The sequence below is a fragment of the Eptatretus burgeri genome, chromosome 3, assembly GCF_056783735.1.
Source record: "Eptatretus burgeri isolate ZD-2024b chromosome 3, Ebu_testis_v1, whole genome shotgun sequence".
Classification (NCBI taxonomy): domain Eukaryota; kingdom Metazoa; phylum Chordata; class Myxini; order Myxiniformes; family Myxinidae; genus Eptatretus; species Eptatretus burgeri.
Window position 1 is genome coordinate 31,777,399 of NC_140963.1, and position 24,585 is coordinate 31,801,983.

Genomic DNA, 24,585 nt, shown 5'->3' on the forward strand with positions numbered 1-24,585 from the left:
TTGCTCTGGTTGTTGTAGATACAATACGAATCACATGGTGGTTGTTTTAGAAAATTTACAATAATTTCATTTGTACTATTCAAGAACCTTGATTTATGAAAGTTTTTTTCCAGAAGCAGATTTACCCACAAGATTTATAATAATAGTTGCCATTTATATATGTAATTGTTTATAAAATAATATATATATATATATATATATATATATATATATATATATATATATATATATATATATATATATATCCCTTAATATCCCTTGACTTATGAAAGTTTTTTCCAGAAACTGATTTACCCACAAGATTTATAATTATCACTGCCATTTATATATGTAATTGTTTATAAAATAAAAAATATATCCCTTCATATCCCATCTTGTTTCACAACAATATATTTATATTTTTCAGTGGCGTGCTTCATATAATCCCCAAATTCCTTTTTACTACATAATGTAGAACAATTGTCTCTCCAAAAATTGTTCATATCTATTTAATTTAACTTGAATAAAATAAAAGTATTAGCATTGCTTATTTTTGAGCGATGAGGGAGTTGAAAGTATGATTGACTAAGATAAATACAATTACAAGAAGAATGTCTCCCTCTTGTGTAGTAGCTGTCCATTACCGTTTCGTTTCTCTCATTAACACAATCATCAAAGATAACGAGGTTCTTTTTTATTTATCCAAATCTTGGGGAGAAGGTATATCATCCGTATTATCACTAACAATACAAGTTATCGGCTTTGATTTCTTCTTATATCTCTGTGTATCACAAAATAGTTGTATTATATCTTCAATTCTGTAATCATTTCTTTTGTTTTGAAGTTTAAATAAACCGATTATATCTTCTTTTTGAAGACCAGCATTAAAACCTTGTGAGAGTAGTTGATACTCAGGTTGAAAACTTGACTTTGTGGAAATTATTAAATTATCATCATCTAAAAAGTTGGGAGTAAGGAGCATCTTTAAAAGTAAGCAGGTTTTTCCACACCTGCTTGAACCAACTATGAGACATCTGAATGAATTTGGAAGATTTTTATGGTTGTTCAATTTTATCTTATTTTCCCAAATGGGTAAAAAATCATTCATTTATATATTTGGAAAACAGGTTGTTTAATTTTTTTATTGGCTTTTTTAGAAACTCGATGTTTTATCCGAAGTTCAGGTTTAATTTCAAGATAATCCATTATTTTATTTATTCAATATCTTGTGTTGATATTTCCCTGAAATTGACAATCGTTAATAATATAAATCATCAATCCATGAAACATGGTCGTCATTTGTTCAGTCTCTTCTCTTGTAAGAAAAGGTGTATTATAACCCTCATACTTTACATTCATTTCTCAATTCAATCTTGTAAAGTAATTCATTTTTGGTGTAAATCTCAAAGAATTATATTCCTTTTTATATTTTTTATTGTCATTAATTAGAAGATAATCACAGAATATACATTGTTTATAGGCTTTTGACTCTGTGTTTAATCCCCGTCTTTCACACGCAGGACAATTCTCAAATTTGTCACATGGAGAATCAGGAAATTCAAGAGGCTCAAAATTTAGTAAACTATTCATATTTATAAAGTAAAATTTTACTTCAAATAAAATTCATCTTCGGTATCATCTTCGGCGCTTTCATTGGTGCTTTCACAATCATCTATAAAATTACTTTCATAACCATCGTATGAACACAAACTCTCGGTATCATACCTGTCTTCTGTTCCAACAGAGATACTATCATCACTCTCATAATCTTCAAAATCTTCAGTTGAATAATGACTCATATTTAATTCGTAGAAAAAAAACATTACCATCTGAATCTATATACTTTTTTTCATTAACAGATTCAACGACTACATTTTTTATATTAAAGGTAATTTCAAAATTGTCCTCAACTACTAGTGAACGAAATTTCATTTCACCTGATATATTAACATCCTTTATTTCATCAGGATTTACATCTTTAGGGTTGTTGAAAAAATACAAATTTCTCCTTGCATATTACAGATGGTCTTATGTTTTCTTTCTGAAGCTTCATCCATGAGGTTTTTCATTTTTGATACTTTTCTTGTTTCATTTCTTTTTTTAGTTTTGAATATATTGCCAGAAGGAGAGGAGAAACTTTTGTTAGAGCTACTTTAATTGATGTTCTTGCAGATATACCAAAAGCCCTTCCACTGAAGGAAATTGAAGAACTCATTTTAGTCACCATAATTGTTTTTATCCAATAGTTGTTATATTTATCTTTATTCAATTTTACATCCTCGACATATTTCTCAGTATCTTTTACAAATGAAGAGATTGATTGAAACTTGTCTTTTATGTCTTGATACATTGCATTTATTAAGTGAAAAAAGTTGGAGGATAAAATGGTTTTAAGCACAGATTCACCTATAAATTAAATGGAATTTTCATCAAGAAAATTTTATTTTAAGCAGTTTTGTTATATAAATATGGTGAATACAACATACTACGACATTTGTAATCATGAACATAAATGTTATTAAAAAAAAAAAACACCTTCAAACCAACAAACACACATTCAATATTTTCAGACAAGTATCTCCACTTGACTAAGAAACAAAACATTGTGATAGATGTGATAATGATATTCTTTTAAAAAATTATAATAGACCCCTTCAATCACACAGACACAAGAAGAATGAAGAAAGGAAGATGCCACTAAATTCTCCATGGAAAACACTGATGGGGCATTTAAAGGACTTATAAAAATAAGATTGTTTCGCTTTCAAGACCCTGGACCACCTTCAATCATTGAAGCTGTTGATATGGTTAAACAAAGTATTGAAACGATAACTAAAAACACATTAAGTGAAATGAAAACTTTTAAGTTATATATGGGAGTAAAATTGAATATGGTAAGAGAAGGTGATGAAACTACTCCTGATATGAGGACAAACCCTCACTTTATCTCATCATTTCAAGATTTTGTAAGATGTGATGTTTTCGATGAACTCCAGAGACAAGAACAAGATGTTGATAACACTGTAGTAGGTAGTGGATTTGCTATTACAAAATAACCTTTTTAGACATACACATCTTAAAATCAAATCTTCTTCAAGCTTCTTCGTATATTGATTTACCAAAAGAGATAAAACTTAAGAAAGTGGTTGTTAATATTCAAAACAAAGATAATAGATGTTTTCTATGGTCTGTTCTTGCTCACTTACATCCTCCACAATGGAAACCTGAAAGGGTTGAACATTATAAGAAATACGAGAGTACATTAAATGTTAAAGATTTAAAGTTTCCAATGTCATTGAGAGATATTCTTAAATTTGAGAAAATGAATAATCTATGGGTTAAGGTTTATGGATTAATGGATACAAACAAAGTTCAGATATTAAAAATTTCAAACAACTATTAAAATGATGAAACACACATTGACCTTCTCGACTTTACTTCAAAGGAAAAATCACATTTTGCTTTCATCAAAAATTTATCAAGATTAACCAAATCACAACTATACAAGAGAAAATGTAAAATGTATCCTTATAAGAGATCTCTCAACTCCTTTCATACATAAGAACGATTAAATCAACATTCAAAATATTGTAGTAATCATAAATCAACCGTAATCAATTTACTAAAAGCAAGTTCAAACATATCATTCAAAGATTTTAACAAATCTATAAAACATCCGTTTGTGATATGTGCTGATTTTGAAAGTATCCTTGAAAAGATAGATACTGTTTCTCCAAATCCAAATAAATCATACACAAATAAATATCAAAAACATACTCCTTGTGGCTTGTGTTATTATATCAAATCATCTATTGGTGATGAATACAAGTTAGAACTTTATAGAGGAGAAGATGCCTCAGAGGAGTTTGTTAGACGATTGGAAAAATACTGTATAAGACTAAGAGAAATAATGGTGAAAACCTATAAACCAATGTCATTAACAAAGGGAGAGAAAAAGGAATTTAGAAAGAACAGTATCTGTCATATTTGTGAGGAGAAAATTGAGGGAGAGGTCAAAGTTAGGGATCATTGTCATCTTACTGGAAAATATAGAGGTCCAGCTCATTCCTGTTGTAATCTTAATTACAAGCCTCCAAACTTTATTCCTGTCTTTCTTCACAACAATGCTCACTATGACACACATCTATTTTTAAATGAACTTTCAAAGACATCTGGAGATATATCTGCCATTTCTAACACAGATCAAAAATACATCTCATTCACAAAAATATTCATACATTCCCCATAACCCACATCAGATTTCTTGACACATACAAGTTTATGGCAAGTCCATTTTCTAACTTTGCATCAAATATTAAAAAATTTACCGAATCTTAAATCACATTTCTCAAATCAAGAAGAGATTGATCTCTTATCACAAAAGGGAATATATGCATGTGACTATATGGATTCATTTGAGAAGTTTAAAGAAACAAAACTTTCTTCAAGGGAACGTTTCTATGGAAAGTTAAATAAAACTCATATTTCCGATAGAGATTATACACAAGCTAAAAAGGTTTGGGTGAAGTTTAATATAAAGAATCGTGGAGAATATCATGATTTGTATCTTAAAACTGATGTATTGTTATTGGCTGATGTGTTTGAAACTTTTAGAACAGTCTGTCATAATAAAAATTATTAGATGAGACCCCGCTCACTATTACACAGCCCCGGGTTTGGCTTGAGTGCTATGTTAAAAATGACAAAACAGAAATTGGAATTAATCAGTGATTTCGATATGCTTTCAATGATAGAGAAGGCTAAAAGAGGAGGAATATCTCAAGTATGTTCCAAGAGATATGCTAAAGGAAATAACAAATATCTTCCTGATTATAATAAGAATGAGGACAACTCTTACCTGATGTATTATGATGCTAACAATTTGTATGGGTGGACTATTATATGTCTCAATCTTTACCTTCTGGAAAACTTAAATGGGTTAAAGAAAAATATAATGAAAAAGTTTTACAAGACATTGTTGTCTCCTCTCAAAAAGAATTGGATGAAGCTGAAGTTGGATATTATTTTGAGGTTGATTTAAAATATCCAGACGAACTTCATAACAAACATAAAGACCTACCTTATGCCCCTGATAAAGAAAGTCCAAGAAAAGAATGGTTTCGTGAATACCAACAGTCATTTAATACAAAAGGTAAACCTCGAGAAAAACTACTTACTACATTAAATGATAAACAAAGTTATGTTTTGCATCAAAGGAACTTGAGACAATATTTATCTGCTGGGTTGAGAGTGAGGAAATTTCACAAGATTTTGAAATTTAAACAAAGTCATTGGTTAAAGAAGTATATTGATTTTAATACAAAAAGGAGAACAGAAGCAAAAACAGATTTTGAGAAGGACTTTTATAAATTAGTGAAAAATGCTGTATTTGGAAAGGCTATGGAAAATGTTAGGAATCGACAAAACATAAGACTTGCTAGATCTTGGAAACAGGCTTCAAAGTTCATTAATAGACCAAGTTTTGAGTGAACGGAGGTGTTTTCAGAGAACTTTTATGCTATTCAATTGAAAAACGAGAGTATTGAAATGGATAAACCTATTTAAAATCAAAGTATAAGGATAATGTGTCATTGTTATATATGTATACAGATAGTTTTATCTATCTATAATTCCAGCAATCTGTGTGTGTGTGTGTGTGTGTGTGTGTGTGTGTGTGTGTGTGTGTGTGTGTGTGTGTGTGTGTGTGTGTGTGTGTGTGTGTGTGTGTGTGTGTGTGTGTGTGTGTGTGTGTGTGTGTGTGTGTGTGTCTGTGACCGCTGTTTCTCGACAACCACTGGTCCGATCTAATTGAAACTTGCCAGATATATTGCTGGGGACCTGAGGATGTGCCTTTTCAAGGTTTGATATTAATCGGACAAGTGCTTCCCAAGTTATGGCCATTTATTAACCAAACCAATGACAAGACACGTTATTGCGTGGGCGTGGCCGATGGGGAAGGGAAGCTCAGCCACGTTCCCCATTACAGGTTACAACGTACGGGCTTCCGGAGAGTGATGACTTCGTGTATTCTAATAATTTCTCGATTTCTTTCTTTTGATTCTCGATTTGTATTTCTTATTTATACATAAACACAATGCCCCAAGTTATGATCGTTTTCATATTAGACGGTGCATAAATTTTGGTAGCATCAGAGTGCTGGTATGCTCCGAACCAGGAAGTAAATTATTTTTCTCTCTTCTCTTCTCTTTTTGTTTTTCCTTGTGACGACATTGCGAAAAGGTAAAATACGTTGGCGCTAATTGAATAATTGGCCATTAAAACGTAAATTGGGAATCATCGTAACTGTGATATGCGAACTTCCGCGCCACGCACATATGGGCACGCGAGAGCGAAGAAACGGCCTGTGTGGTTGTTGTTTCTTGCTCGCAGTTGGAATATTTATTTATTCTTTTTTTTTTTTACGGGCACGTACTAGTATTTCAAATTAAGACAAGTGATGTATATGAGGATATGATTGATAATATTGATATACATATATGTATGTATATATATATATATATATATATATATATATATATATATATATATATGATACAAGTAATTATAAGTGAGGTGATGTGTTGTTTTCATCAAAGAATAGAAAGGTTATTGGTAAGTTTAAAGATTAATTGGTTGGGAAGGTCATGAGTGAATTTATAGGATGGAGATCAAAGTCTTATGCTTTCGCGTATATTGATGATAATAACATTGAAAGGTGTGATAAGAAGCTAAAGGGAATAAAGAAAAATATAATCAAGGAAACAATAAACTTTAAACATTATTACAACTGTTTAACCTTAAAGAAGGAAGAGTACAGAAAAATGAATACAATAAGAAGTTATAAACATCCATTATATGCAGAAGAGATAAACAAGAAAGCATTAGGAGCTTTTGATGATTAAATATACATTTTATAGAATGGAATCAATAGTCTCCTTTCTAGTTATAAGTATAAGTGTTAAGATATTGGGTTGGGAATTTTAACAGGCTACTGCCATCAATTAACTGATTTATATATGATAGAACCAAGCAATAACCAAACCAAAGAATGGAGATATAATCAGCCTTGGTATATAAATGGGAAACATAAAGAATGTGAAAAATATCAAATAAGTCTTATTGAAGAAATAACCGGGGTAAAAGTAGATAAAACAAATAAGCGGATAAATTTAATTACAAATAAGTTGGAGGATGTAAAGAAAAAAAATTAATATCCTTGAATGGACTCAAAACTTTGATAGTCATCAATTGAACAATGGAAAAACAATTTACGACAATCTCAAAATGATATGTGGCTCAGGAGATGGTCAAACAAGAGCATTAAGAGAAGTTTATCATTTCATTTCTGCACATCAAAGACGCTTAAACCAAGAACAACGTTCCAAGTTATTCTATGTGAATATACTCGATGGAAATGAATGTTATAAGCAAATTAAGTTATTCCCTAAAGTAGAACATGGACAAATATTTGTTGGTTCGCTCTTTGAGTGGAATGAAAATATGAAAGGGAAGAAGTGCTTCAGTGTCTCAATATTTCATAGTCTCAATTTTACATTTGCTTGTATGGGAGGGATGGGGATAGGTGGGGAGAAAATCAGTCTCAATTTTACGTTTGCTTGTATGGGAGGGAAGAGGATAGATGGGGAGAAAATGAGTCTCGATTTTACATTTGCTTGTATGGAAGGGAAGGGAATAAGTGGGGAGAAAATGAGTCTCCTATTTTGAGCTTTTGGGCTTGGGTCTGAAAGTTTTTCCCTTTTCCCCCATTCATTTGAATGGGCATCCCAGAAACCCCATTTATCTTCTACTAACCTCCACCACCAATCTTCATCATAAGATACAGGATGAAACTTTGCCACCACAGTGCCCATAACAAAGCATGCAGGCATGCACACACACCCGCAGAAAGTCCCTTTACAGATCGAAATCTACCCAAACATACCTCAACCTTGTAGCAACTGTCGACTGCACATCCCAATCGGGACATGAACTGTACCGCTATCGACTGTAGGGTGATTGGCAAGTGGCTTAAGCACCCAAGCAACAGTCCAATTGAATGGTTGATAAGGAACCGCTGGCTTGGCAACTGATAGCAAACTGATTGGTAAAGGTACCTACCATTACCAATCAAAACTAAACATCGCAAAACTACGCAAACTCGCAAAAAACTAAACATCGCCAATTTCTTAATATTTTCAGATTTCACTCCAGATTTTGTGTAATTTAGTCCATTTGATATGATCCTATATACTGAAATTATATTTTGATGAAACACTTTAATTAGTCAATGAGAGCAGATCATGGAAAATCTCATCATACAATGAACGAAATCGCTCCAAGCTCCTGATTTTAAAACTATAGCACTTACAAAAGCGATGTACACAACGATTCATCGGTACGTAGATGAGGTATTTGATGATATGAGTGAGGAAAGTGACAAAAAGCATTTTGAGTGCTTTATCTTCGATAAACCATTGCGGCCTGTTCCAACTCAAGGCATTGTTGAGTAGGCCGAACAAAATGGCGAATTAAGACCCCAGCGAGGTAACGCAGGATGCGCCTTAAGACCCCATGGAGATAGAGCAAGGTGGCCGAGGATGTGCCTGATAAATGATATAATTAAATAAGGCCATGAGTTATCTTCAAAATGAGTATGATAATGAACCCAAACACCCATTTTCACTCATGCACTCCCTTGGAGTTCCCTGAGTGTGCAGGCAAAGTTTCAGGCTACAAGGTTTCATGGTTTTGGAGTTATGGAGGAGACACACACTGACACACTCACATTTATTATTTTAAACTTGCGTGGGAAGGTGTCCTTTCCTTTCCTATTTTCAGGTGTCCTTTCCTTCTTCGCTAAAGATGTTCCACGTCTGAGTTACAAATGTTGCAGTACAAACTTTATCAGCATGCTCATATTGTAATGGTACTTTAATACTTTATATATGATCAAACATCCCAAATAGTATGTACTTTCTGTCAACGACTTTCACTTCCTGATATTCCACCATTAACCACACCCATATATATTGGTCCGAGGGCAAATGTGTCTGGCTGCCCCGCTCGCATCATGGCTGATTGAAAAGGATGCTGCACAAAGTAAAACTCTGTCGGATGGTACCAGTCATTACCATTGAGAGAGGCAGCTCAGAAATACGCCATCTGAAGATTATTACCTTCGCCGAAGGAGAAGGAATTGCATTTGGGTCAGTTTGTTTATCTGTCTTTGGCCACACAGAACTTTAGTGTATTTCTCCAACAATCGCTTGGCGTATTGAGACCAAATTTTCACCATCGGTGCTACTACTCATTTAGAATGTTTTAATCATAATTAGGACATCATAGATCACGTGGTGTGGCAACCATGTTGAAAAAAATCAGAAAAATTTTTTTTTACCTCGATCTCTGAAACCGCACCAAGGGAAAAATTTGAAACTTGGCACACGGCAAGTACTCTTCATGAGGAATAAGTGCGATTTTTATGACGTCATAGGTGCCTTCATTATGAAGTCATAATTGCATATGTGCAACGCTACATCTGATCAGTGCGAAAATTTTTGAGGGTCATCTCAGGGATAAAATGGTTCACAGAAAAAAAAAATTGATGACGTCATCGGTCACGTGATTCAGAAGTCATGTTGTTTAAACAAAAAAATTCTTCAAAAATCTTCTTTGAATTGGCTGAACAAGGAACAAGGTGAAACTTTATACATATGACAGCCTATCCATGTGGAACAAAACGTTCACACATATGATGTCATCGGCCCCATGGTTTGGCAGCTATATTGGATTTACCCTAAAACCTGTAAACTAGAATAGGCACTCGGTAGAGCGCATACCTTTGCCTCCGCTACTTTTTTGTTCTTGGCATGAGAGTGGGGGGAACAGAACAGTGAACATTTTGGTGTTGGTTTCATGCAAATCGGTTTTGATTTGACCGTGTTATGACAAAAACCGCATATTTTGAAAGGTCGTGACCCCACTGACCTTTGACCCCCAACCGCTAACAAGGGTAATGACGTAATTGTGTCATGTCGCCCATCACAAGATTGGGCAATGAATTCTGAACATTTTGGCATTGGTTGCATGCCAATTAGATCAAAATTGACCATGCTATGGTAAAAATACAAATTTGACCTTTCCGTGACCTTGACCTTGACCTTTGACCCGATCGCTCCCAAAATCTAATCAAATGTTCCTTGGATAATAACCCATCATCCCACCAAATTTCAAGCGATTTGGTTTAATACTTTCTGAGTTATGCGAATAACAAACAAACACACACACACACATATTCACAAATAAATAAATAAATAAATACACAGCGACCAATACATAACCTTTCGCAGAATGCGAAGGTAAAAATATTTTTCTCCAGAACCACTGAACAGATTGACGGGAAACTTCACACAAATGGTTGCCAAGCATTGGGTGTAGAAGTTTGTTCAGGAATAATTGATAGGTCACATGGTTTGGCAGCCATATTGGATTGAAGTATAATATTAAATAATGTTTTCTCTGGAACTGCTTAATCAATCGATGTAAAACTTCACAATTATGATGTAGTAATGACGTGGAATACAAGTTTTAAAATTCAACGTGATTGGACGTATGGTCTGACAGCCAGCATTATTTAATTTTTTGATGTGAGTTTGTTTATTATTATTGATTTACTTTTTTTCATAAGGCGCACTTGGCTGTCCCTGGATGTGTTTGAGGGAAGAGGAGTCGCAGCTGAAATGTGAATCCTATCCAGGTTCCTCCTGATGACTTCATTTTTGCTTGTTCTGGTTCCTTCTGATTACTCCAATGCAGGACTTTTGAGTCCTGAGATTTATTTTAATCCCATTATAAATTCAATTGAATAATGAATAATAATTTTAAAATGTCATGGATCAAGGTCAGGTGTCCCATCAAAGTGGGGTTGCATCAAAGTGGGACGGCTTGGTACCCGGTCATCACTGCCACCAGTTATAAAGGGCAGTTCAAATTATGTCTCTTAATAATTATGTAACACACCAGGACACAAACACCACACAAAATACACCACACAAAAGAAGTCCTGACGAGTGTCTGCAATCTCTGATTGCTCTTTTTCTTGTTATTATTATTATGAACGAGAAGATTTGCTGGTTTTGACCAATCTCGGTTTGTTTCTTTTTTTGACTTTTGCCATGGTCTGGAGTACTGAAAAGTAATCCCAGCTGAGGCAATCAGCTTACCAGACCAGGTAGGCTCTCATATGTCGCCTTAGCAACTTTTTAGAGAAGATACTCAAACTTTAGTTTTGTATGTAACGGATAGAACCAACATTTTTTTCTGTGCCGTCCCTTCAAAGAGAGTACCAACACACTCTCTCATTGCATTATTTTTATGTGATTCAAAAGTTGAAAATTGAGTTTAGAAATGAAATATATAGCATAAGAATGCCAAAAATAACAATGAATATACTCTACTTTGAAACTGGCAAAGAATTGCTCAAAATTGTCTTTATGAGATGGAGTCAAAATATTTTCCCCCTTTTTGAAACAGTTCAAAACCAAATAACTTGCCTTCTAATGCCATCAGAAAACACACTTCCTGGGAAAGTATGTGATCCTGGCTGGAACCTAAATAGGAAACGACTAAATCTCTAAAGGGGAAAAACTTTAGCAAAGCTTTCTTCAAGTGTATGTCGTTTTTAGGACTTTTATGTTTATACAGGAGGTTCCTCTTTATCATCTTTTTCACACCATTGAGCAGTTTGTGGGGAGAGGAGGCATTGTTGTTATGGAAGTGGTGGTGGTGGTCGTATGGCAGCTTAGCTGCCGGGGTAGCTATCATTTTTTGAAGCGTGACTGTGTCGCTGATGCAGTGCCTCTCTACCAGTACACACACTGGAACTGGTACTCATTTCGCCGACCTCGGAAGGATGACAGGCTGAGTCAACCCCCTGGTGTTATGGAAATAAAACATTGACTGTCCAAGTTCCAGATGTTTCTTCTGCATAGCTGACAGAAGCTGTTTTCCCCGACACCGCAAAGTAACTGTTACCGGTAATAGTTGTCTCTTTTGTAACAATGTCATGAGCATCCCAAAGAGATGACCACCATCATCTTCTCGGCTCATGCCTGTACACAAAATTCCTTTGGTGGAGGTGAGTCTGAATGCTTCCACTGTACCAACTGCATTTTGTGTTTCCTTTGACTTCTAAGCTATCATTCCAACCCTCTTGAACCCATAACAATCCTTCATCCTATTAATCTTTCTGAATGTCGCTTTATGAAGCCATGAAATATACTTTCAAGTTTTTCCTGCTATTGAAGATGAATTGATTGGCCTGTAATCCTCTGTTACTTCCCTTGGCCCTCTTTTTAATAATGGTACATTAATTTTTCAATCCACTTGTATCTCTCCTGACATAATTGAGCAATTAAATATATCTCTGAGCATTCTACAAATACATTTCTCACGTTTCTTCAGTGTCCTCAGGTGCAAACTATGCAGACCTGGAGTTTTATATACTTCCAAGCTCCCTTTATACTAACACGAACATCTGAACGCCCATCTGTTTCATCATTTGAATTAGCTTTAGTACGATTCCTGCACGCCATGTAAAGTCCTATGAAGATGTTGGAAAAGTGGCACAATTCTCTCTGGGGTGATTCTCTTTTTTTCATCCATCACAACAATACCACTTTGGTACAACACCCACTTTACAAGCTGGGCTGGAAGCCAAGGAGGAACTGTCACTCACTTTGCTGCTCCATCGCCATATTTATATAACTGGCAGCAACTAATATTTGTTTCCGAAAGTAGGTGTGGGGAGAGTGGCTGGAGGGGGAGGGGGTGGAGGGTGGGAGAGGTCAGGGATGAGGCTTGTCATTGTGGAAGTGAAACCTCGATTATGATTAAGTTATTTGGTTAAACTCCATGGAGCCCAATACCGCATTTATGAGTGCATTTAAGGAAGTCCCAGAATAGCATCCCGCTTGTGATTTGGAAGTAGAAAAAGTACTCATAACAGTGTTATTGCAAGGAATTATTTTGAAAGCAAAATAAAGTTTGTGAGAAATAATGTCAATACTTTGATTTGTATTCGGTCTTGAAAGTTCGACTGAAACTTGTTTTTTTGTGGGGTTGGGATAATCTCTATATTTTTTCATGGATCATGATCCATTTATGCAAATGTGTGACAGCATACCTATGATGACTGAGTCCATTTATCCAAGATACATTCATTCGTGTACAAAATTACTACCTTCGTTATGTGATCATACTAAAATACGCAGTTTGGTGTCTGTCTGTCCACTTTTGGCTGATGCATACGGTCGTTCTTTATCCAATGTCAACCAAACTTGCCAAAGGGACTAAGCGTCATAAGACAAAGGTTGTAGTTACTTGGCCTGCTTGCCCCCACCTTCAGGGGGATTCCGAAGCTGGGGCCGATATAAATTCTGCACATCAATGTGTACCTGTAGCGCCGCTCCAGGTGGTGGGAGAGGGTATAACGAGTGGTGCTTCAGGGACCATAACTGTATTACGTGTAAGAGGCCTTCACCTTATTTTCACACTCACTTAGCCGATGTTGCTTTGGACTCGACTGCAAATAATCCATAGAAATTTCCATGTTTTACTGCCTGTTTCCACCTTGGAAGAATGCCATGTTTAGGCTTTTTCAGTAGATAGCAGCCTGAGCGTCGTTCCACTTTATTGTGGTGTATATCCAAGGCTGTTTCCAATAACAAAAATAACAACTAGAAAGCATCCCAAAATGCAAAGCCTGTCCACATCCACTTTGTACTCTGAACTAAACTTAAACAAAAACAACTTTAAAAAATAGGAAAAAAGGTTAATTTTATTAATTAGTGTTCTCCATCTTCTCATGATAAAAGTTTGCTGAAAATTTGATGCCAAAGCTCAAATGGTAAGAGTTATGCTCTGGACAGACACACTAAGGCTCAAATGGTAGATAAATAAACAGAGAAGAAATTAAAAAAAAATGGTTGTCTTGTGCATCGCAGCGCAGCTAGGCCAATAAGGGCTATTTTATAGTTACAATGACTTTGCCCTTTTGACCAAATTATTCATTATTCTTCTACATATTTTCATAATAACGGTTTCTTGAAAATTTGATGACAAAAGCTCAAATGGTAATAAAATTATGGCCTGGATAGACAGACACACACCCAAGCTATTGCTAAACCCCGTCTCTTGCTGCGCAGGGTCGAGCTAATACTGATAATAGCATCACAATAATATGACCATTATTATAAAATAATAATATTAACAATAATAATAATAATAATTGGCAACTAGATATCTGTGATCACGAAGTGATCGTCAAGGGTAAGCCTCCCCTGGCATACCCTTGGTGATCACCTGCGATTTACCCTTGACCCATGATTGTACATGTTGTTTGGACCGCAATATGACCTTGACCTTCAACATTTAGAGATGGAGTGTAAAGTAAGAAAATGTGTCCCCATCTACAATCTATCCATGAAATTCAACATCATAAAAATCGGAGGAAAATTATTCAAGTTATTATCAAAAAGGTGTTTTTTTATTAATTAGGCGACAATCTAAAAAAAAGTAGGTCAGAGACTCAAATCAAATATCAGGTGCACAACTTCAGTGCAGGTACACTATTATGATGCAAGAACATATTGGAAGGCCAAAGTGGTCTTGGAAATTTCACAGACAAAATTGAGCAATGACAAAAAAACACAGGTGGGGGAGGGGGGGTTCAGACTGTCATTTGACCTTGACCTTTAACTCAGAAGGGTGTGATGAAAATTAATCGTAAATGCACCTTGCTCTATCTAGGCTACATTGAGAGAGCAATTTTGTTCCGATCGGACAAACCTTAATCGAGTTATGGTGAAAAATGCAAAAAAAACATCTAATTGGGTCATGACCTCAAAAATTAGGTCAAATAAAATTATGTCAACCCCATGTACATTTTAATTCCATAATTGATGCAAAATTTCATTCCGAAAGTCCTAGACGGATCCGAGATACAGATACATTGGCAAAAAAAAAAAGAGGAGAAAAACCTAAATGGTGGTTTCGTACTCCTAGGAGTCTAAGACCTTGAACTTTAACCTGGAGCAGTAAGCTGTAAAAGAAGCATAAACGCACCTTGCTCTCAATCATCTATAGAGAGCAATTTCGTTCCGATTGGACAGACATTAGTCGAGTTTTCATGAAAAATGAAAAAAATGTCAAATTGGGTCAGGACCTTAAAAATTATGTCAAATACAATGTCAACTCTGTATAGTTTTTATTTCCATTACTGATGCAAAATTTCATCCTGAAAGTCCTCATACATTGGCAGAAAAAAAAGTGAGAAAAACCAAAATGGTGGTTTAGTATTCCCAGTGGTGAAAGACCTTCACATTTAACCAAGAGGGGTATGATTTAAATTATTCGTAAATGTACTTTTATCGAGGCTATCGAGAGAGGGAAGTTTCGTTCTGATCACACAAACCTTAGTAAAGTTATGGTGAAATGTTAAAATGTCTATAATGAAGAAATTACCTTAAACATAGGGGCAATACCTGTGGTCGCTCACCTGGTAGTGGCTGGATAAGATAACCAGGGACCCACTTAGTAGGCATGGATGACTCACAAAATACGTAACGGTAAACAAAGTAAATACCTTTAGATTTTTTTTTTTAAATGCCGTGAACAAACTTTGGTACATCACGGGTGATGAAGGTTGTGGTGAAGTTTCATCGGAATTGTGTGTGTAGTTTCAGAGAAGAAAGCAAAAACATATTTTGGGGTCAACCCACTTTGCACCCCATTTCGCCCCGATTCTTCAAATGCCACGAATAAATTTTCGTACATCATGGGTGATAAAGGTTGTGGTCAAGTTTCATCAGAATTGCATGTGTAATTTCTGAGAAGAAACTAAATAGCTATTTTGGTGGGCAACTCCCTTCGGGCCGATATTTTTTAATGTCGTTAAACTTTTGGACACATACCGTGATGAACATTGTGGTAAAGTTTCATCAAAATCGCATGTGTAGTTTCAGAGAAGACGATGACAATATTTGTGGACGGACGGACGGATGGACGACGTGCCATCCCATAAGCTCCCCAGAACTACGTTCCAGGTGAGCTAAATATGAATAACAATAATAATTTTCTAAATGGTGCTTTAGTACTCCTAGGGGGTCTAAGACACTGTGTGGTATCATTAAAAATTTGGGGCACTAATTGTAGAAACAAACCTTACAACAGCAATAAGCCTTCCCCTATCCTATCGGTGGAGGCTTAATAATAATAAAAATAATATCATGACCTACTCTGGTGGGCCCTGTAAGGGAACGGATGTTTCTCATATAATAAAAGCAAAAAGGCCGTTAAACATTCTCACAATGAGACCTGTGCTGTCATCTGCGTCTAAAATCTGCAAATTGACAGAAGTTTTGAGCATTTTGGAACCGGAAACACACAAATCAAGATTGGATAAATGATTGGTTCTGTTGTCTTTATTAACATTCAACAATGAAACAATAAAGTACTGTACATGTTGTAATCAACTCAAATTTAATAACAGTATGAACACAATCAGAAAATGGTCGTCACAAGTTAGTATATGGGTCGAGTGATTCTACCCATTACAAGTTGTCATTTGTGGTGGTGGTGATGGTGGTGGTGGCGGTGGTGATGTGATAAGTACTTTGATGGTGATGAGTCTACAGAATGCATCAGATACGTTGACACTGTAAGATGCTGAAAACAAAGGCATCGCAAACTAAGCAAAAGGCAATGGAACACGAGTGCTGTGATCTATTTTGGAAATAGAGGTCACCACGCATTAGCGAAACTAAGTGCTATTACAACGTGCATTCTGATCAGGCCCGAAATTGGTCAGAAACAGAATGTGTACATTTTGTTTGAAAGAGCAATATTCTTTTTGCGGAACACACCTTTATCTAAAACTTAAGTGCAATTATTCTTCATGGCGTACTCGATTGCCCCCCCCCCCCCCAACCATAGATGTTTGCTGCATTAAATCTATCACCTGTGGTAAACCTCAGCTCCAAAACAGCAACAATGGATCCATTGCTGAAGTCGCCATGCCGAAAGATGCAACATGTGACGCGGTGGAACGCTACAGTAGTTCAGATCAGAAAAAGAAAACAATTATATTTCCTCTGTAATACTGTTTCTATTTTATTTATTTTATTTAAAAGGCATTCTGAGGTAGATTCTGTTTTTTTTTTTTTGCTAAAATATACACTGTACTAAAAGATAGACATTGAATAACGTGAAATAAATATCAGCTACAATGTACAAAGCATCGTATTGAGGTAGAGTTGGTCGAAGCTTGAACAGCCTGCAGCAGGCCGAAAGAGCAAAATGCCTGAGCTCACACGAGTCGGAGAAAGACTGCTTTCTCATTAGGGGACTCGGCCACCAACTCCATTTCCCTTTTGAACAGCTGGTGAGAAATGCCGTTGGGATAAACTGAAATTGGCATTCACATCTTTTGAAACGAGTGTCCATACAATATACTTGGCTAACCATGTACAATATTTTCAAACCCTATTAAAAAGTTACCGTTATGGACAAATCTTTTCGTGACGGATTATTTTACATTTTTTTGTTTCTACTTTGGCTTAGAAAAAAAAAAAGAAAATCTTGCACAGATTAAACACCCACCATACTGTCCTTAAAGCTACCATCTACGTCCTATCCTTAAACATCATGCCTTGTGTTGAACAATTGGTGATCTTGCATATATAAAAAAAATAAAAAATAAATCCCGAGATGCGGATTTCCCCCTTCCACCTCCTCCTCCTCTTCCCGACGGGTAAAGCTGGAATTTCTTGGCAGGTTCTTGATACCGGCCAAACTCCTGACGCAACGGATGACGGTCCCTACCGAATGACAGCCTACAGTACATGTCACAACATTTCGTCGATCTTCCAAATGACACACAGAAACTATCTCTGACGGGTTTCCACTTGAAGAGACGGATCACTTTCGCACGTGTATTTCTCAGTACTATTCAGTGGAGGCTTCAAAAAGTGCTGAATCAACATTCAAATGCTTTTTATTACTACGTCGGGGAGCTTGAAGCAGTGAGACTTTCCAGGACTTGGAGTTTTGGAGTCGAGATGAAAACCACAACCAGAACAGGTCTGGCTTTGTTTAAAGCGGAGCTGCTGGGACGGGAAATCCCTGGCCTCATAAGTGCCGGTGAACACACGAACCCCGGGCGCCTTCGCACTTGCTTAACAGATTTGGCTTTGTGAGGCGTACATTCGGCCCTGCTGCCCACCGTAACCACTCTTCCCACAATAAATCATATTTATTGCCCACGATGCGATACAGCGCTGGTCCTGCCCAATGGCCCACCTCCTGTCGCCATGAAACAATGGCACAATTTACTTTGGCGCTCTTCGAACGTGCAGTGAGGATCACAGATGTTCCATCGCGACCCGTTTCTCGGCATTCTGCGAGCGTTGGAAACGAGGCGGCCGACGGGAAGACGAGCTGAAAGCTGCCTTTGTCTCGCCTGGCATTGTGGTCACAGGATTGTGAGAGGTTCCTAAAAGAGACTTTTGTATTTGTGTACAGAGCTTTCTTTTGGTGAGGTTTAATATGCCTGGAATGGAATTTTCAAAAGCACTTTCTTTAACCGGCCCTTTTACATTTTTGGTTCCACAAAACGTTTGACGATTTGTGTTCGATGTAAAAATACGTACTGCCGTGCCAAGCTGCCTCGTCAGTATTATCTCTTGTAAAATATTGCCAAGTGACTACAGGCATCGGTTACCTTCAGTGTATCAACCGCAGGTGATTATGTTACGATAAACATCAATATATAAAACAAGCTTTAACAAGCAGCCACGGAATGCAGGTTTGCCCTATACAGTCCGCCAAACAAGTCTGCCGGTGGAGAAGAACTTTCGAATTGATTTTTTTTTCCTGCCTTGACCAAAATCAACATGTTAAGCAATGCATACCGTCGGCATGCCGAGCTCTGACCTTTTGCCTTGTGACACGCACCTCGATGGCTGCTGATGCTCAATGATATAGTACAGACTTTTGGTATAAGCAAGCAGAGGATGACTCACAGCTTATCACACGAGCACCATGATATAGGCCTTTCCAAACGGGCACTCGATCCAGCGTTAACAATCCACATTGACTGTCAATCATGTACAACCGCTCAGGGCTGGAAAATATATGCGAGACCACTGTAGCTGGCTCGCCACAACGAGACTAACGTAAACAAAATGCAATCACACCGTGGTAACACCATGAACCATGAACACCAAACACAAGGTCACAGTTAAAGCTTGGAGAACACAGAAATCACATCCTGCTCAGTACATTCAGTGTCACTTCTGTTCTTCCCACTTGGCTTCAAGTAATGAGGTTAACGTGTTGTGAAATAAATGTGGGCTTTATACATAGTGCCTTTTGAAAACATTCACTCTGAGGTATGAATTGTATGAATGAACTCACGCTGCTGGAAAGAGTGATGGTAAAATGAGGCTTCCGAGGATGCTGTCCGTGAAGAATGCAGCGAATGCAAACACAAGCACAAAGGAAAAGGAAGATTTCCAGATCTATGGCACCAAACTAAAAATGAGACCAAGTGTCTGGATTAACCACAAAAACAAAAAAAAAACGAAAGAAAGAAAACACCTCCGTTGGTAAATTAAGAAAGAAGGAAATTAAAGCAAAAAAAGAAAAAAAAGAAGAAAAGGACTAAATTAGTTATTAGTCCCATTTAAAAGGCCTGATTAAAAAGACATGGTTCAATCGTAGTGGGAGCGCCTGGTGTTGGCTTAGAGGTTTGGGTGGCGGCTTGGGATCTTGGGATCCTAGGGTCCTGAGTTCAAGCCCCGTTGGCCGCTGCATTAATATACACCAGGAGGTTGACTCAGCCCATCATCCATCGAGGTCGGAAAAATGAGTGCCAGTGCACTGGTAAGGGGGACACTGCATCAGCGGCACAGCCGCGTCCCAACCAATGATGCAACCAGCAGCCACAGGATGCACTCGATAGAGAGAGAGAGAGAATCGTAGTGGGTTTTTGTTGTTGTGGTTGCATTCCATGGCTTTCCCAGGAAAATGCTTTCCCAGCTCTCAGGAATATTTACTTTGGAATACCATACCCAATATTTTGAATGAGTCTTTAGACTGGGAGCCATCTATTTAATGCATACAAAAAATGGAAAAAAATTGTCCCCCTCCCCCACACCCCCCAATACCCTTTCCTCCAAAGTGTGCCCAATACACGCTTCTTCCCTCTCTATCACCTGAAAGTCACCTTTGCCATTCTCTGCTCCCACTCCTTCCACAGTACCCAACCCTCCCCAACCCTCCTTCTCTCACATAAACCCCTTCTCTTCCTTCTCTCAATTTCATTTTTGTCCTACCTCCTCCCCCTACTTTGCACATATGTAATAAACAGATGACCCCCGCAGCAGCAACAGCTATCAGACAGAGCACATCTGTTACGATGGCTCAGTACTCAGCGGTACACACATACGCCTCCCCCCACCCCCCCCCCCCTTGATGGTTCCAAGCTCACTCAGAACACTCACAGACCATGTTACCACAAAAGCCACAACAACTGCGTGGCCCTCTATCCAATGATGCCTAATGATGTTTGAAAGCTTCACACTGCTGCTGCAGAACAGACTGCAACAAACCAGTCGAGGCAATTCACAACATTGCAATGAGGTATTTTGATGGTCGCAAAGTAAAGAAGAAAAAAAAAGCCTCATTTATCCTGCATTACACTTGTTCAGCTGTTATGACACAGCTACAGTTTATAATGTTAATTCGCTGCTTGTTAAAAGTAAATATAAAAGAAAACAATATTTGATTAAAGACATTCCTCTCCAGAACCGATGATTCTGAATGATGACATGTGCTTCTTTCCATCGCTCTCACTCATGATGAAATCTAAAGTTATGGTGAACTGTTCTAATTGCAGCCCAAGGCCAAGTGTCTGTGCTATGTTCCTGCTCAAAATCTCCAGTGTAAGAATCTTGCACGTTGCTGAAATCGACATGAAAACCCAAGCAAATACCTGTAACGGCCACACAAAGATAAACTGTTGAAAGCCCTGAGACACAATTAACGCTGAGAAGGCAGAGGGGATATAATGCCGGTAGGGGAAAGGGATAGGCAGGAAAATGAAGAGCAAAAAAAAAAAGAAAACGAAAAAGGCATTAAAATAAAGGTACAACAACAAAAAAAAATTGATTGGCATATCATCAGGGCTGCCCACCACCATATCGCTTGTCAAACTCGACGTACGTCTCGAGATCTTTGGGGCTTGTGCTCGCTCGTACTGAGCGAAGCGCTCGGTCGAAGTCTGCGTAAACAATCTGTGCCTCAGGAGTCCGACCACCAGCTCTGCTGCCCCCCTGGCCACTTGAGCTTTGTGTGAAAGCCTTGTAGCAAATGCTTGCCAAGTCCGCACCTGAAAATCCGTCTGTCCGGCTCAGCAGCAGTGCCATCTCATCAGAGCCAAGTGAATAGCCCCGCCGAGCCAGAAAACGAAGGAGAATCTGGTGCCGAGCAGGGCCATCTGGTGCTGGTACATAGATGTTTCGAGCAAAATACCTCAGCGCCCCCTCATCAACATCTCGCGGTCGTGTGGAGGTGGCAACAAAGACGACTCGGTAAACTTTGGAGGTGAGAGCAGTGAGGCGGATGCGATCGAGATGCAGCATTAGACGTGTGGCAAGATGGGTGGCATCACCTCCTTCGGAACACTGTGGCAACACAGCTTCAATTCCATCCATGAAAATAACAGCAGGTTGATGGCATGCAGCCGCTGCAAAGATGGCATCAAGAAGCCGCTCAGCCTCTGTGGGTCGTTTGGAGGCGAGTGAAGCACCACCGACACGCAGGAATGCTGCACCTGCTTGTCCCGTTAAGCATTTCCCAAGCAGTCGTTTTCCTGAACCTGGGGGTCCAAACATGAAAACAGCCCGAGGTGGCGATGAAGTCTGTATGCCGGAAAACATATCAGGCCGCAGTAGTGGCCATAGTACACAGTCACGCAGTGCTGCCTTGGCACGGTCAAGGCCAGCGACGTCATCCCAACGAACAGGTGGGCTGGAGTCCAACACTTCACGTGTGACCAGCTCCAAAAGGCTGCTATCCACAGCATCTGGACTGAAAGATCGTGTGCTCTCAGATGCATCTGTGCGTGCCAAAGACCAGGGTACACCGGGAGGTTGATAGTCTTCAGAGCTATCAGTTGGCAATGGTGGAGGTGGAGGTGGTGGTGCAATGTACTTGCTGTTGAAAGGGTCGTCATTCGAGCCTTGAGCCCCTGATCCCTGTTTAACAGGCGCATGTGAGGAAGATTGATGATGCAATGCATGGTTTGGCTCACCACCAAACTTGCGTGCTGCTGGCTCAGAGCCACCAAGCTGGCCGGGTGGAACCACAGGCTGAAACCCCGCCTCATCACTGCTCTCATACCCTTCAAATGGCCTGTACATTTGACTGGTAAAAGCTCCAGGAACTTGTGCCTGCTGTTTACAGCCAAAGCTGCCATAGCCTGAATCGTCATCTCCATCTTCTGAAATAAAGGAAGCTTTCCTCTTGAGGGAGCTAGGTACACCGGGTCCTGCACCTGTGGGAGAGACGTGGCCTGGATGGTAACTATATGCAGGGGCAGACATGGAACCGGAGGAAAGAGTGGCATATCCTGGTGGTGCAAGCGGATGGCCACCTGGACTGTAGCCCGGGCTTGCTGATTGTGGACCGTAAGGAGGTGAGGAATATGAGTAGGCTTGGCTACTGGCCAGCATGGCTGCAGATGCAGGTGGTGGTGCCTCACTTGCCAGTAGACCAGCACTACGAGCGGGTGAGGGTCGGGGAGATGGCATTGCTGTTGCAGACGTTGTCTCCACAAAGCCTGGGGCATACGTACCGTTACTGTACCCAACCGGAAAGACTTGTGTTGTTGCAGCCGTTGAATGCTGCACAGAGATGGTGCGGTTCTCAGGAACGGGATAGACGGATCCTGGAAGTACACTGGTCATGAGAGAAGAGTTGACGGCAAGTGGGTGTGCAGATGTCAGCTGTGTGCCATTACTGCTTTTTCCAGAGCACCCTAAGTCAGGTAGGCAGCTAAGTGTGTAGCTTGCATCGGTGCCAATGGCCACTGGCCATGACATGCCATCAGGTTTTTGTGTATTGGTGAGTGTTAATGTTGCATCTGAAACTCCAGGTTCTGCAGCAACAGCACCAGCATACTTTTCTGCGTACTTTTTGAGCAAGTTTGAGGCAGTAAGCTCTGAGATGTTATCATTGGCCCAAGAGTAACGGAACGGCTGTACAGGCCCTCGGAAGGCCCCATCGGCCTTGTGCAATGGTAGTGATGGACCAGGTGGTGCATCGAGGCGTTGAGCTTGCCACTGGTGCAGGTGTTGCGAGTGCTCTGGAGTCCACTGCATCGTGGTGGACCTGCATACAAGAAAAATAAATAAATATACGCCCCATTTTTACAGTGGAATATTCTACTTCTGATATCAGTGTTGAAAATAATAACATATATGGCTCGTGAAACACCATGAAAACAAAAAGAAAGAAAGAAAGAAAGAGAAAGCCTTTGTGGTCCATTGGAGTCAAGATATGTATGTAAAGAGATGACTGCATATGACTATTTCATATTCATGAAGACTTTCTAAAAAATAATTGAAAAGGGGGATCTTGTTTTGATTTAAATCAGAGATTCCCATTAACGATGGGTTTTTAATACATGAGCTGCAACTTACAAATCACACCCTTTCCACCGCATTTTATTGTATCAATACGTGTACTGTGTGGTATGTGTGTGCACACACACACACACACACACACACACACACACACACACACACACACACACACACACACACACACACACACACACACACACACACACACACACACAATTTCTAGGGGCAATTTGCAGTTAGGGCACTTTTAAAAATGAAAACCTTTCTTCATACAACCCCACCCCTTCTTCCCGTATTTCTTTTTCCAGCAAACCTGATTAAATGGGGATCAGAGCGACAACTATTAGCAGCAAGCCCCAAAGGGTGGCCGATAAACAAAGCGGGCTCTTTCTCACTCGTACAGGCGCACACATCCCAGCTGGAATTCAGCGCCTTCAGATTTAACGCGCTCACAAAAGGACTGCCGTTCCGATCTGTTGAGCGCCGTGGGAGCACGGTGTGTGAAAACCCCTGCCCGAGCGTGCCTACAGACCAAGCGTGATGTCAGCCCAACACAATCCCTAGAGCTGAGGCGTATGCACAGTACACCCACTGGCCAGAATGTCTTTGGGCAATTCTGTGTACCCTGTTGCAAGTTTACCCCACCCACACGGCGTCACACCCTGACCATCGATCTCTGGCCGTCGAGGCATGCTTACATCTACATTTTTACCCATTAACACTCGACTCACTACTGCACAATCTGGTTCATCACCCTCCAGGTACCACATACTCACCCTCCAATCAAAAATTTATCTCTTCTCATCATTTTCCTTGACCCAAACCCAACGCACACCATGTGCTGCTGCACTCATTCTAACCCATGCCTCCATTTTTGGCTCACAGCACGGGGTGAAGCATT

At 38.9% G+C, this 24,585-nt stretch overlaps 1 protein-coding gene across 5 annotated transcripts in view; it reads right to left on the minus strand.

Moving 5' to 3' along the window:
- Positions 1–16,442: 16,442 nt before the first annotated feature.
- Positions 16,443–24,585, minus strand: part of LOC147029637 (fidgetin-like) — a 96,237-nt gene continuing 88,094 nt past the window's right edge. For all 5 annotated transcript variants that reach the window (XM_085872835.1, XM_085872836.1, XM_085872834.1 and 2 more), the window contains one exon: positions 16,443–23,430. In XM_085872835.1, the coding sequence (XP_085728961.1) occupies positions 21,219–23,430 (2,212 nt within the window). In that variant the 3' untranslated portion in view covers positions 16,443–21,218. The remainder of the gene's footprint in view (positions 23,431–24,585) is intronic.